The sequence below is a fragment of the Ochotona curzoniae genome, unplaced genomic scaffold (genome assembly GCF_017591425.1).
Source record: "Ochotona curzoniae isolate NIBS_2020 unplaced genomic scaffold, NIBS_Ocur_1.0 contig_1274, whole genome shotgun sequence".
NCBI lineage: Eukaryota > Metazoa > Chordata > Mammalia > Lagomorpha > Ochotonidae > Ochotona > Ochotona curzoniae.
In genome coordinates, this window is record NW_024465023.1 from 30,260,622 (window position 1) to 30,275,486 (window position 14,865).

The 14,865-nt window shown below is 35.9% G+C and overlaps 1 protein-coding gene across 1 annotated transcript in view; it reads left to right on the forward strand.

Annotated features, from left to right (window-relative positions):
- TEX11 (testis expressed 11) overlaps positions 1 to 14,865 on the forward strand; it is a 197,936-nt gene that overhangs the window by 40,492 nt on the left and 142,579 nt on the right. The window contains exons 8-9 of the mRNA XM_041003384.1: positions 7,486 to 7,540; positions 10,117 to 10,212. Of these exons, the coding sequence (XP_040859318.1) occupies positions 7,486 to 7,540; positions 10,117 to 10,212 (151 nt within the window). The remainder of the gene's footprint in view (positions 1 to 7,485; positions 7,541 to 10,116; positions 10,213 to 14,865) is intronic.

A 14,865-nucleotide genomic window follows, 5' to 3' on the forward strand; every position in this document is an offset into this window, starting at 1 on the left:
TTCTCAAATGCCTATAACTTCCAGTCTAGGCCAGACCAAAGCCAGGAGCTTGGAACTCAGTACTGGTCTCCCACATAGGTGGAAGCGACTGTAAAACCCGAGCCGTCACTGCTGCCTCTAAGGGTGCAAGTTAGCAGGAATCTGAAATTGGAAACAGAGGCACTCTGATGAGGAGCATAGGCATCACAAGCTCTGTCTTAGCCACTAAACCTGCCGTTTCTTTAGGCAGTGACTTCTGCTTTGATTTTCTTCTTTGATGATGGCAGGTTTCCCTGATTATTCCTGATTTTTATGGCTTCACACTGGAGTTTGCACATTTGAGCAAGTAGTCATCTCTTTCAGTCATTGAAGTCTGTCTGTAGCATTACAAAAACAAATTTAAAAAATAAACTCCTTTAGTAGTGAGTAATTCTGGATGGGAATGTGAAGAGATTCATTGGAAGACTTGCTATTGGAATTCTAAGGTGTGCTGGTCTGTTGCTTATATCTGTGAGGGCCAGACTGGAGCCTAGATCTCTGGGAGCCAGCCTAGTGCCAAGGTTCATCAGAGTGGGCCTGTATCCTGCATTGGCTGGAGTGTGAGGTCGTGATAGCTGTTTTTGAACTCTTACAGACTTGAACAGTCTTTGCTTCTGAGGTGTGCCTAGAACTTGAACCAGTAAAACTGGCTTAGAGCCTGATGCCGTAAGGACTGTCTTGCCTCTCGAATGTGCCTGGCTATGGGACCAGTCTTATTCAGGAATGGGTTTGGAGCTTGGAGCCTCAGGGATAGGACTTCAGCCTTGAGCTCAGTGGAAAGTCTGGCACTGGAATATGCTTCATTCCTGGGGCCATGTGGACCAACATAGTTCTAGGAGAGACTTGAAGCCTGTGTCTACAGTGGTGGGCCCAAGAACTCTTCTTTCCTCATAATGTCAGATGAAATATGTGGTAGAACAGTGAAAATTAAAAATGGAAGTTGCCATGGATACAGTAAAAATAAAGTTTAAATCTTTTAATTAAAGAAGTTATTTTCATTAAATATCATAAAATGTATCACATGGAAAGTAAATGTTCGCTGTAATCCCATATTCATAAAGCCTCACCACAATACGGATAAAAGAAAAAAATCATTGAAATTCATTTGGAAGATTTGGGGATTTGGAGAGGTGAGTTTTTTCAAGATGAATTGTAAATAAAGATTAGTGTAACTGAATCAAGCCAAAGAATTACATGGGAAAATTCTCTTTTTAAAAAAGTACTATTTTCTTACTGATTTGAAAGGCAGATATATAATAGATTATTATCCAATCTATTGGTTCAGTTTGTTAATGGCTTGGGTGCTGGGGGCTGGCTCAAGCCAAAGCCAGAAGTTTGAAACTCCATCCTGGTCTCCCACATCTGTGCGGGGGCCCGAGCTCTTGGGCCATCTTCTAGTGCTGTCCCAGGTACAGTAGCAGAGAACTGAATCAAAAGCAAGGCAGCTGGTGCTCAAATGATTGTTGATTTCACAAGAGGAAGCTTAACTATTGCACCACAATGCCAGCCCCAAGAAAATTCTTAATTGATAATCTCTTGCTATATTAAATACAATGAAATAAATTGGGAGAAGTGACAGGAGATATTTGAAATGGACAACACCCTGGAGAATTGGATAAAACCCTGAAGATGTTCCTATGAAAAATAACCTACAGTTGACTTTAGTAAATGAACTGAAATAAACTAAACTTTTTGACCTACAGATTAAAGGCGAGGTGCTTATAAATTCACAAAGAGGTTATAGGATAACAGAAACAGTATTTCTTGGACTTTCACGAGGGAACCCTGTTCTGACTTTCTCCTGATGGAATGCAAATCGAGCACTTTCTGCAACATCTATCTTTTCTTGCCACTTTTTTAAAAAAGTGAACTCAGGGATAAGTGTTTTGGATGCGCATGGATGATTGTTTAAGCAGTCTGTTGTAATCTTTGAGATACCTTTCTAACACCAGTTCTAATTCTGTAATAGTAGTCTGAAACTTGTCTCAGTTGGTAATGTAAGTTGCTAACAAGAGTTGTTTCCTGTTGTTTAGGAAAAAAATTTTTATTGTGGATATAGTATTCCCAAGCAGGAAGAGAAATGTGTTTTTTCCACTTAGATAAAAATATTCTGTATACTTCATGAAATCAAAAGAGGGGAATTCAGCAAAATTTTACTGGTGCTCTTAAAGCCATAGGGCTTAAGTCTAGGAAACCTGGATTATGTAACTTCTGTTCGGGACTTTGAAGTAGCGATTATATTTACCATAGCATAATTAAATATGTAATATTTTATTTGTGATTGCTTAACCTTTACTATTATTACAGTGAATATATACTAACAGATGTTTATAATAATAGAAATATTTATATGCACGAATATAAACCATGTAAGTCAAAAGGAAATTTGTAACAGTTTTAGTACAACTCAATAGTAATTTCTTCTTTTTATCTTGTTTTATTTTATATATATATATGTATATATATATATAGGTGATGTGATACAGGGGAAGATATCAACAGTGGCAGAAAAATCTGTTACTGATCAACTGTAGCATTAAGTCATTTAACTACAATATCGTCACCTGAAAAATACGCACATTATGTGTCACAGACTCGTAATGGGGAATAACATGAAAGTCATAGTATTTTGCAAAATTAAAATAAATGTGTATAATAATACACTGTAATAAAATTATAAATGCTAAAATGATTATATAGAAGCCTGTTTTAATGGAAAATGGGGTGTATTAGCACCATCTAGTGGAAATATGATGAAATTTATATTTGCAATTTCAATACAGGATATAATTTAAGATAGGTAACACTTTAGAACTGGAAGAAATCCTGGATATGATCTAGCAGAATAATTCAGAAAATATTCTGTGGGGCCCTTGAATTCTGCTACGGGAGTATCAGGATCTTCTTTAAGAGGAAAAGGAGTCTCATTTCTTTGAGAACCCATCTTGCTTCAGATGTCAGGCCTTATTCAACATCTCATCCAACATGTCTTTTTAAGATTTTGTTGTAGAAATTATTCACTTGCTTACAGAAAGTTTGAATATGACTAATTTAGATAAATCTCAACTTTGTACAGAGGAGGATACAGAAATGTAGGCAGAACAGCAGATTTGTTCAAGGAAATTTAAGTAGGCCATAGGTTTTTAGTATTTTAAGAATCATTTTCACAAAGGCAAGAGTAATGTCCCGTATTACGTCCTGTTTTAATAATTTGAGTCTTAGTGCAGCTCAAGGTTTTTCAGATTTTTTTCTCATCTTTTTAGAGCATTAACTTTTGGGCTTGTTGATTTTTTTTCTATTTTTTCCAGTAATCTATTTAGTTAACATTCTTTGTAACCTTTAGGATTTCTTCCCCTTTGTGCCTACAAATCTAAAGGTTTAGTTTGCTCTTCCTTCAACATTTTTCTAAGGTGAGAAGTTAGGATATTAAGTCTTTATTGACATTGCTGTTCATAACTATAAATTTTCCTCTAAGCGCTGCTTTAGCTGCATCTAGTAAGTTACGGTGTTTTGTATTTTCCTTTTTACTTATCCCAAGATATTCTTTAATTCTTTTAGCAATTTATTCTTTGACTCATTGATTGTTTAGATGTGTATTTAATTTTCACACTTGTTGATTTCCTCAATTACTTGTTACTGTTGATTTCTAAATTTAATTACATGTGAACACAGACCACAGTTTATTTTTGGTTTCAATGCTCCTAAGTCTGTGGCTTTTTGTGGGCAACATATGTTCTATCCTGAATAAGATTTTGTTTGCACTTGGGAAGAATCTATTATCTTATCAGAACTGAGTGGAATGTGCTAAAAATGTGTGTCAGGGTATAGTAGGTTTATAGTATTATTTAACTCTTCTTTTTTTAAATATTCTGCCTGGTTGTCTGATGCATTGCTAAAATAGAGTTGATGAAGTTTCCAGCTATTATCATCAAATTATGTAATTTTTGTGACTTTTTTGTTTTTTGTATTTAGGGCATGTATATACTTTTAAATGGGCTGGTCTTTTTTTTTATCATTACAAATCCTTTTTTATATCTAATAATATTTGTTGTCTTGAAGTCCATGTTATGTAATATTAGCACAGCTACTCCCAAGCTTATTATTTACATGATATACTTTTTCATCCTTTTACTTTCAATTTCTTTTAGATTCAATATTGGACCTTGTTTTGAATCCAGCCTGAAAATTTTTACCACTTGATTGTATTATTTAATATGTTCATGTTTAATGTTAATATTGTTAGAATTATGCATGATATGGGTCCAGCATAGTAGCCTAGCGGCTAAGGTCCTCACCTTGCACTCACGAGGATCCCATATGGGCACCGGTTCTAATCCCAGTGGCTCTACTTCCCATCCAGCTCCCTGCTTGTGGCCTGGGAAAGCAACTGAGGACTGCCTAAAGCTTTGGGACCCTGCACCCGTGCGGGAGACCAGGAGAAGCTCTAGACTCCTGGCTTCAAATCGGTTCAGCTCCGGCTGTTGCAGCCACTTGGGGAGTGAATCATCGGACGGAAGATATTTCTGTCTGTCTCTCCTCCTCTCTGTGTATCTGACTTTCCAATAAAAATAATTACATCTTTAAAAAATATGCATGATGTATTGCCTTGAGCCTATGCATAAAAGCGATTTTCAAAAATTTTTGGAAAATGTGTATTATGAAAAACTAGGCAGGGGTTATAATTTCAAAGAATTTTGCATCAGAATGAACTTATCTTCTGATTCTATTTCTCTGTGACTTTTTTAATCCTCTTGAATGGTCAAAGTATGAAAATAAGCATCCTTACTTGTTTTGGATCTTAGAGGAAAAGTTTTTAAACTGCTTTTGTGTTTGTGTTCAACATTATGTTAGCTGTGGTTTTGTCACAAATGACCTTTATTGTTTTGAAATACACTATTTCTAAAATAAAGACACAACAACCTAATGGGTATCTTAACCACTAGACAAAATACGCACCTTGAATGATGTTTTAAAATGTGTTTTTTAATTTGTTTGAGTGTTTAGGGTTTTTGTATCTGTGTTCATCAGATTTTTTTCTTATATTTTTAAAGCATTAACTTTTAGGATTGCTGATTTTTTTCTGTTGTTTTTCACTGATGTATTTTATTTATATTCTTTGTAAACTTTCTTGAAGGTTTAAGTTTGCATCAGATGTATTGGCCTGTAATTGATTGTTGTTTCTTTATTTGGTTTGGTTTCAGGGTGGTGCTGGCTTTGTACTATGAGTTTGGAAAAACTCTTGTCCTCAGTTTTTCTGAATAGTTTGAGACAATTTGGTATTAATTCTTTAAATGTTTGGTAGAATTAAGCAGTGAAATTACCAGGCCTTGGATTTTTCTTTGATGTTAAATTTTCAATTACCGATTAAATCTCATTTAGTTTCTTTTTATCATGTTTCAATTTTGGTAGTTGGTATGTGCTCAGGAATTTATCCAGTTTTTTTTCTTTCTTTCTTTAGACTTTTTTTTTTTTTTTTTTTTTACTGTTTGAAAGGCAGATTTTACATATAGAGAAGGAGAGACAGAAAAAGAGATCTTCTATCCACTGTGAGCACTCTCCAAATTGCTGCAATGGACAGAGCTGAGCTGATGCAAAGCTGGGAGCCAGGAGCTTCTTCCTGGTCTTCCACGTACCCATTTTTTTTCTAAGTTTTGTGATTTGTTTACACATGTTCATAATGATTTTTTTAAATTGTTTATTGGAAAGATGGAGAGGTGGAAAGTGAGCTGTTCCATCAGCTGATTCACTCTTTAAGTGGCTGCAATAGTTAGAGCTGGGCCAGGCCAAAGCCAGGAGGTGGGAACTCCATGCAATATGTTCTTCCACATGCATAGCAGGTCCAGTTACTTAGGCCCTCTACCACTGCTTTGCCAGGCACATTAAGTAGGAAGCTCAATGAGAAGCGGAACAGCCAGGATTTGAACTGATCCTTCTGAAATTGAATGGATGCATCTCAAGCAGTGATTTGACCTGCTTTGCCACAGTGTTGATGCCACAATAGTCTTTTATCCTTTCTATATATACAGAATCAACTGTAGTGTCTTCATTTCGTCACTGAGTCTTTATCTTTGTTTACATAATCTACCTAAAGATTTGTTGATTTTTTTTGTTTCTAAAAATCAAATGTTTGTGTTGTTTTTCAAACTTGTCTTTTATTTCTGCTGTAATTGCTATTTCTTTCTTTCTACTAATTTTGCATTTAGTTTTTGGATTTTTAGGTCCATGAGATGATGCATTGCTAGGTGTGGTTTTTTCACTTGTTTCTATGTTCTTGGTGCAGGCATTTGTTGCAAGGAACTTCCCTCTTAGAATTGCATTTGCTTTATCCCGTATGCTTCAATATGTAATGTTTCCATAATGGGTTTTGTTTATAGGTGATATGTTTCTTATCTCCTGCAGCTTTTGAAAGTTTTTCTTTGTGCTTATTTTTGATAGTTATATGTTATGGCGACCTGTTGTTTGTGTTGTATTTAATTAGAGATTTCTGTGCTACCTGGGTTTTGGCTGCTTTTTTCAGGCTTGGTGAGTTTTCATCTAACATTTCTTTAAATATGCTTTCTGGCCCCATTTCTCTTTCTTTACTTTCTTTAATTCCTATTATGCCTAAGTTAGATCACTTGATAGTATCTGATAATTCCCATGGATCTTCTTCATTCTTTTTTCTGCTCTGAATAGATAATTTCAAATGTTCCATCTTCAACTTCATTGGTTCTTTTGTCAGCTCATTTTGAATTCACTAATTCTAAAGTGTTGTCTTCAATTTAGTTAAATTTACCAAGATTTTACTGAAATATTTTACCATTTTATGGTACATTATTGTTATTATTATTATTCTTTGCTTTTTTAGCTTTAGGTTTTTAAACATTGAGACTCATATTATATTATTTGTGGTTATGAAAATGTCCCTCAGGTAATATGGTTTGTTAATTAAAGCAGAAAACTGAAAGTCGAAATTCTATTTCCCAACCTCTCATTCTCTTTTCAGTACCAATATAGGCTATGTTAGAAATTACTTCAGTGTTGTATTGATTCATTCAACGGCAAAAGGGAAACAAGAGTGGAACCAAGGATATTGGGAGACTTAATGAATATTGACAGCACATTTGCTTCTATGATAAAAGCTACATTTATTTAAAGTATATTGATAATTCTAAGAGTTTAAAATGCATCCATTAGGTAATAACTTGAATACATTTATAAACTATTTTAATGATAGTAGAAACAAGAATATAAACATAATTTAATGTTGACTTAGTATCTCCTGAGGAAATTGTTGTTTTCTGAAGTTAGAAAGCTTTGTTTTTTACAGTTGATTTTCATGCATTAATTTACTAATAATATATGATAGTGAAAAATAGAAAAATTGAAAAATACCATAGTAATATCTTATTTCTAACTTATAATGAAAAATTATATGTAATTTGAATGAATTTATACACACATACTTTTTTCCATTTTAATTTATAGACAAAGCTTTGATATTGGGAAGATGAATAGAAGTCCTGCTAAATCTGAAATGAATGTAAGTATCATCTTAAGTTTTGGAGAAATAGGTTGAAGAAACACTTTTTATGGTGTTAAAAACTTGTAATAATTTTACTCCAAATTTATGAACTGATTATCTATTGGGTACATTATTTAATATATCAGTGCATTTTTCTCTAGAATATGTGTACAATAGTATAACCTACCCTTATAAGCTTACCCATGTGTTAATATGTATAAAACTCAGTAAAAATATTTGGCTATACCTAAATTTTAGATTTTATTATTGTACACTTTAAAATTCCAGGTTGTTTCCCAACCATCCAGATAGAATATACTTGATTATGAACGCTAATCCTAATATTTTAGCAAGCAAAGCACAGGTGATGTGAATAAGTTTGATATAAAATTGCTGCTTGTCATAGTAAAATCGAATTTTGAAAACATCCATTTGGATCCGGGCATTTAGCCTAGCAGGTAAGTCACTGCTGGAATATCACATCCTGTATGAGAGTCCTGGTTTCGCTCCTGATTCTAGCTTCTGACTATTGAGCACCTCCGGAGACAGAAGCCTTGGTTCAAGTAATTGGGTTACTGATACTTACGTTGGAGACCTGAATTGAGTTCCTAGATCCCATCTTTGGCTTGGTCCAAAGTTTGTGTTGGGGATGAACCAGCAGATAGAAGCTCTCTGTCTGTTTCTCTCTCTTTGTATTTCAAATGTTATAAATTAATAAGCTGGTTAAAAACAGATCTGATCCTAGAAGCCTTGAAAAAAGTTCATCTCTGCATTAATTTGCCAAAATATAATGGAGCATATTGTATAGCTAACATTGTAATATATAGGAAATAAAAAAGACACAAAATATAAAAAAGCTTATGTTTTAAGAATAAAACTAGCAGAAGTGTATATAATGAAATGTTATTCATGCTTTCAAAGTGAGCAAATTCTGACATATGCTATAGTATGAACTGTGAGGACATTAAATAAGAATAAGTCATCCATAGAATAACAAATTCTACTTTTAAAAAGAGATTTATTTATTTTTCTTGGAAAGTCAGATTTACAGATAGAAAGATCTTCCATCCACTGGTTCACTCCCAAGCAGTCATAATGGCTGGAACTGAGCTGATCTAATGTCAGGAGCCAGGAGCCTCTTTGGGGGTCTCCCACGCGGGTGCAGGGTCCCAGGGATTTGGGCTGTCCTCTGCTGCTTTCCCAGGCCACAAGCAGGGAGCTGGATGGGAAGTGGGACTGCTGGGACAGAAATCATCATCCATACAGGATGCAGGCACATGTGAAACGAAGACTTTAGCTACTAGACTACTGCGCTGTGCCTAACAAATTCTACTTTTATAAGATACCTAGAATAGTCAGAGTCATAGGCACAAAGTAAAATGATCACAAGGACTAGAGCACGTTTTCAGGGAGCTGGGTTGTAAATGATGTAGGGCAGAACTTGAATCAGTGCTTTAAGACAAGATGCAGGCATCCCATGCCAATTCAGACTTTCATCACAGCTTTCATCCGGCTGTTCTTCAGCCTTGTATAAATAGATTGATGATCTGTGTACTATTTTATGTCTGTTTTCATCTTTCATTTCATTTGATATTCATCCATTTTATGGGTTGCTACTCTTTTGACCCTTTTATTATTATGAGTTCACTATAGTATGAGGGTCTTCATGGGATTACATAATATGAAAAATTGCCCAGATTTTTAAAATTCCATCAAAATAAGCTGTATTTTTCAGAGGTTCCCTTTTTATTCCATGAAAGTCCTCTAGGCAAGCTTATAAATTCTTAGAGAGCTAGTTTGTAAGAATAACGATATGTTATAAACCTTATATGCATCTTAGCTTAGGAATGAAAAATTCGGAGGTGAAATATAGCAAATGTTTGCCACATTCACATTGCCTTAATGTGCTCAACACTTTTTTCTGGGTCTACCATCTTCATTATACTTAGAAGCATACTTTATTGAATAGGTTTCCTCTTTTGAAACTGTCCATCTGTGGTTAAACATGTGCACACTAGCTAGAATCACTCCCCTCATCAATGCAGATATGTCTGGAGAAACTAATTTGATTGAGTGATGCATTACCTATTGTAAAATATACCTGAGCTAGGCAAAGTATTCTCTGTGGGAAATTATAACTGTTCTTTTGGAAGTGGTGCTGTGAATTCCCTTAGTCCAACAAGTTAATTACAACTAGACTGTAAAACCTTTGGAAGAGGGATTATATCTATTTCACTCAGTGGAGGCCTAGTACAGTACCACATATACAGCAGTTGGCAAAGTGATCACATTAGATATTTCTGAGCCTGATTTAAAAGTGGTAACTAGAGTATGTTAATGCCAAACACTGTTTAAAATTTACTAACACAGTTAAATTATAATTCAGAAATATAATCAATATCATATAATCCTTAGACAATATCTGGTATCGATAGTATTATCATGAGACGTATGCTGACATTATGCAGTTGCTTCAGGAAATGCTATGTTGTAACTCTAACTTAGTTCATGAAGACGCTTTTTTCTTTGAGTGCTATTCAATCGTTTTAGTGGCATTTAACCTTCAACTAAGTGCTTTCTATTTTTAATTATAGGCTAAAGTTCTACGTTTACTAGCTACCAATTATTTGGAATGGGATTACAGAGAACATTTTGATAAGGCTGTCACTGCTTTAGCCCTGGCAAATAAGGTATAAGAAATTTTTGCTTTTTCAGATTAGTAATTGTCAAAAATGAACTGATTAACAATTTTATTAGATATGTAAGATTGTAACCTATTTACAGAGTCAACAAAACTATAAAACAAACACACACATAAACCTAATACGATGTTAGGATATGTGTTCTATTGTGTAATGTCGAGCCAATGTAAATATGTCTGTCTTCTCAAACATTTAAGTTTCTTTATAGTGAAAATATTCAAAATGTTACCCCACGCAGCTTGATACTAACCACTCATCAGTTGTAAAACTTTTTTTTTCCATTTTGTAGGTTGTATTCTCACTCTGTTGATTTTTTCTTTTGGCTTTCAAAATTTTTAACATATTGTCTACTCAATACTATGTCAGTTAATTCCATGACACTGTATATTGTTGCTGATGTTTTGTTGGGGCTTTTACTGACCAGGACTTTACTCTGCTAGCTCCGCCATCAGACCAGGGAGGGTCGCCCCAAGTGGCCACTGGGCTTGTCTGGACAATAGGATGCTGGACTCTATGCTGGGTATATGCTTGCAATGAAAGAATCTCAACTGAACTTGAACTGTGGTTATGCAGCAAGGTGGAGGAATCCACCATGGATGGAGGGTTGTGGGAGGGGTGGGGGTAATCCCAGTACCTATAAAACTGTTTCACATAATACAATGTTACTAACAATAAAAAAAATAAATAAACAAAATTTTTAGTTTGGTGAAATCCCATTTTGATATTTTTGCTTCTGTTTGATTTTAGAGTCTGATTTTAAAAAAATCCTTTCCCATTCCAGTGTCCTAACACGTTTTCCTTCTAACACAAAGTTTCAGGACTTACAATGAGATCTCTAATGCGTTTTGTGTTGATTTTTTTTGCACTTGGTGAAAAAATAGGCATCTAGTTTTCATTCTTTGGCATGTGGACAGCCAGTTTTCCCAGCACCATTTATTGAAAAAAAAAAACTGTCTGTTTTCTAATACATGCTGTTGTTTTAAAGATTTGTTTATTTTTATTGGAAAGGCAGATATACAGAGAGGAGGAGAGACAGAGAGGAAGATCCTCCGTCCACTGATCCACTCCCCAAGTGGCCACAATGGCCAGAGCTGCACCAATCCGAAGCCAGGAGCCCAAAGTCTCTTCTGGGCCTCCCAGGCTGGTGCAGGGTCCAAAGTCCTTGGGCCATCCTCGACTGTTTTCCCAGGCCACAAGCAGGGAGCTGGATGGGAAACAGGGCAGCCCAGACACAAATGACTTGTATGGGATCTCAGCGCGTGCAAGGCGAGAACTTTAACCACTAGGCTACCACGCTGGCCCCATAATTCATGTTCTTAACATCTTTATCAAAATCAGTTGGTTGTAAATGTGTTGGCTCACTTTTAGGGTCTGTATTCTGTTTCACTGCTCTGTGGGTCTACTTTTATGCAGAGTCCCATGCTGTTTTTATTGCTATAGCTTTGTACTGCATTTTAAAGTCATACAATGTATGACTTACTGTTTTTACGCACAGCTGCTTTGGTTCTTTGTGGTCTTCTGTGGTTCCATACAAATTTCAATAGTGCTTTTCCTATTTTTGTAAAAAAAAAAAATCTTGCCTATGTAGCAAACATTTAAAAACAAACAAAAAATCAAATTTAAAAAGAACAATTTCGGCCCAGCACAGTAACCCAGTGACTAAGGTCCTCTCCTTGCACTCACTGGAATCCCGTATGGGCATCGGTTCTAATCCCAGAGGCCCTGCTTCCCATCCAGCTCCCTGCCTGTAGCCTAAAAAAGTAGTCAAGGATGGCCCAAAGCTTTGGGGCTCTGCACCCGCGTGGAAGGCCCAGAAGAAGCTTCAGGCTCCTGGCTTCAGATCGACGCAGCTCTGGCCATTGCAGCTGCTTGGGGAGTGAATCAATGGATGAAAGATTTTCCTCTCTGTCTCTCCTCCTCCTCTGTATATCTAACTCTCCAGTAAAAATAAATCTTAAAAAAGAAGAAACAGAGGAAGAATTTCATGATATATTATAAGGAATTTTTATTTGGAAGGCATGGTGAAGAAAGAGACAGAGAAAGAGGTCTTTTATTTACTGGTTCACTCTTTAAATGGCAGCAACAGCCAGGACTGGGACAGGCTGAAACCAGGAGTCTGGAACTCCATCTGGACCTCCTGCATGGGCCAAGTACTTGAACCATCATCTGTTGCTTTCTTTAAGGCATATTAGCAAGGAGCTTAATGGAAGTGAGGCAACCAGGACCTAGAACTCCATCTGTGTCATTCACATTGATGGCAGGGGTCCCATCATGGACCATCTCCCACTGCTTTCCAAGATTCCTTAGTAAGGAGCTGAATCGGAACTGATGCATCAGTATTTGATGCCAGCATTTCAAGTAATGGCTTCACCTGATGTGCTACTACGCCAGTCCCTAGGATATCCAATTTGTTGCCATTTAACTTTTCATATTAATCTTTAAAGATCCTTTGTGTTTCTGTGGTGTCAGTTGTAATGTATTTGTTTTCATCTCTTGATTTTATGCAGTTGAATCTTTTTTTTTTTTTATTTTTCCTTAGGCTGGATAGGGGTTTTTCAGTTTTTTCAAAGAACCAGGTTTTTGTTTCATTGATTTCTTTTGGTATTTCTTTTCTTAGGCAGTGTGTCATTTATTTGTACTTTCAGTTTTGTTATTTCTTTGGGCTGATTTTGGAATTGATTTGTTCTTTTTTCTAGTTCCTTTAGGTACAGTAGAAGCTGTTTATTTGCGTTCTTTCTTGCAAGCATTGATTGTTGTAAACTACCCTCTGAGTATTGCTTTTGTTGTGTCCCATAGGTTTTTGGTGTGTCTTGTTCCCATTTTCATTCATTTGAAGAAAACTTTAAATTTCCTCCGTAATTTCTTCCTTTATCTATTGGTTGTCATGGGGACACAGTGTTTAATTTCCAGGTACTTACATAATTTTCAAAGTTTTACTTGTTATTGACTTCTAGCTTCACTGCATTGTGATCAGAAAAGATACTCAACACGATTCCATTTTTGAGTTTGTTGAGATTTACTTTGTGACTGATTTACCACATGATCTATCCTGGAGAATGTTCCATGTGTTGTTGAGAACTGTGTGTATTCTGCAGCTATTGGATAGAATGTTGTCTGTGTCTTGTGTCTAAGTGTTGTTTGCTTCTTCTCTCTTATAGTTTAAAAACTATTTTAAAACTTAGTTGTTTGTTAGGTCTGATGGACATTGAGTGAAATTTAACTCTGCTGTTTGTTGATTTTTTTAAAATCTGAATGATCTACCCATTTCCGAAGGCAGCATGTTAAGCTCTCCTTATTATTACTGTATTGAGATCTTGCCCTCTCTCATGTCTATTAATATTTGCTTTATGTATTTGTTTTGATTTTGACTGTATATACCTATAATTGTTATTTCTTCATACTAAATCAAACTTATTAATTAACTTCCTTGTTTCATTTATTATTTTTTATTTGAAAATATTTTTTACCTGGGGCTGGCACCAGATTTACAGAGAGCTAGACAGAGAGAGAGAGAGAGAGGATCTTCTATTTACTGGCTTGTTCCCCCAAATGGGTGCAATGGTCAGAGCTGAGCAAATCCGAAGCCAGGAGCTGGGAGCCTCATCTGGGTCTCTGTGTGGGGTGCAAGGTCCCAAGGACCCGTACTATTCTATGCTGCTTTCCTAGGCCACAAGCAGGGAGATGCTTTGGAAGTGGAGCAGCCAAGGCTAGAACTGGTACCCATCTGGGATACTGGCACCACAAGGTGGAGGATTAGCCTGTTGAGCCACTGTACCAATCTTACTACTGCCATTTTGATAACTTGCCTTCTAGCTTTTCCTGTCTCTTCTCTCTTCCAACCTTCTTTTGTGATTAACTGATTTTATTTAGCAGGATATTTTGACAATTTGATTATTATTTTGATATCTATGATATGTTTTTGCTTTATGTTATCAGGCTTACAAAAAACTTATGATGTTTTATAAAAAGCTATTTTGAAAATGACAACAATTTAATATTGGTTGCAAACCTAGGAAAATAGAAAAGAGAATCACTGGGCCCTATAGCTTGGTTAGAGCACCTGTCTTGTGAAAAGAGAAACACTAATGATAAAGAACTCCATATTTGCACTCCATTCCTCCATTCATTTTGATTTTTTTAAAAAAAGATTCATTTATTTTTGACAGGCAAAGTTAGAAAGAGAAACACAGAGAGATCTTCCATCTATATGTTTACTCCTCAAATGGCTGCACAGCCAGTACTGGACTGAAGCCAAGATCTTCCTCCAGGTCTCTTATCTGGGTACAGAGGCCCAAGTTCTTAGGCCCTCCACCAGTGTCATCCCAGGCTGTGAGCAGGGAGCTGGATTAGAGATGGAGCCACTGGGATTCAAACTAGGGCCCATTTTGAGTTGTTGCTGCAGACAGAGGTTATGCCATGGTGTTAGCCCCCTCATTTTTAATTTTTAATGTTCCATTTTACCACTTTGTGAAAAAAAAAAAGATCTAATTTGTTCAAAAGAAGAGTGGGAGAGACACAGGGGTGGTGTGAGAGAGAAACACTTCTGTCTTCTGTAACAGCAAGAGCTTGGCCAAGATGAAGCCAGGAAACAAGAATCCCATCTTTGTCAAGGAGAAGGTCTTTTGCACTTCGACTGTTTTT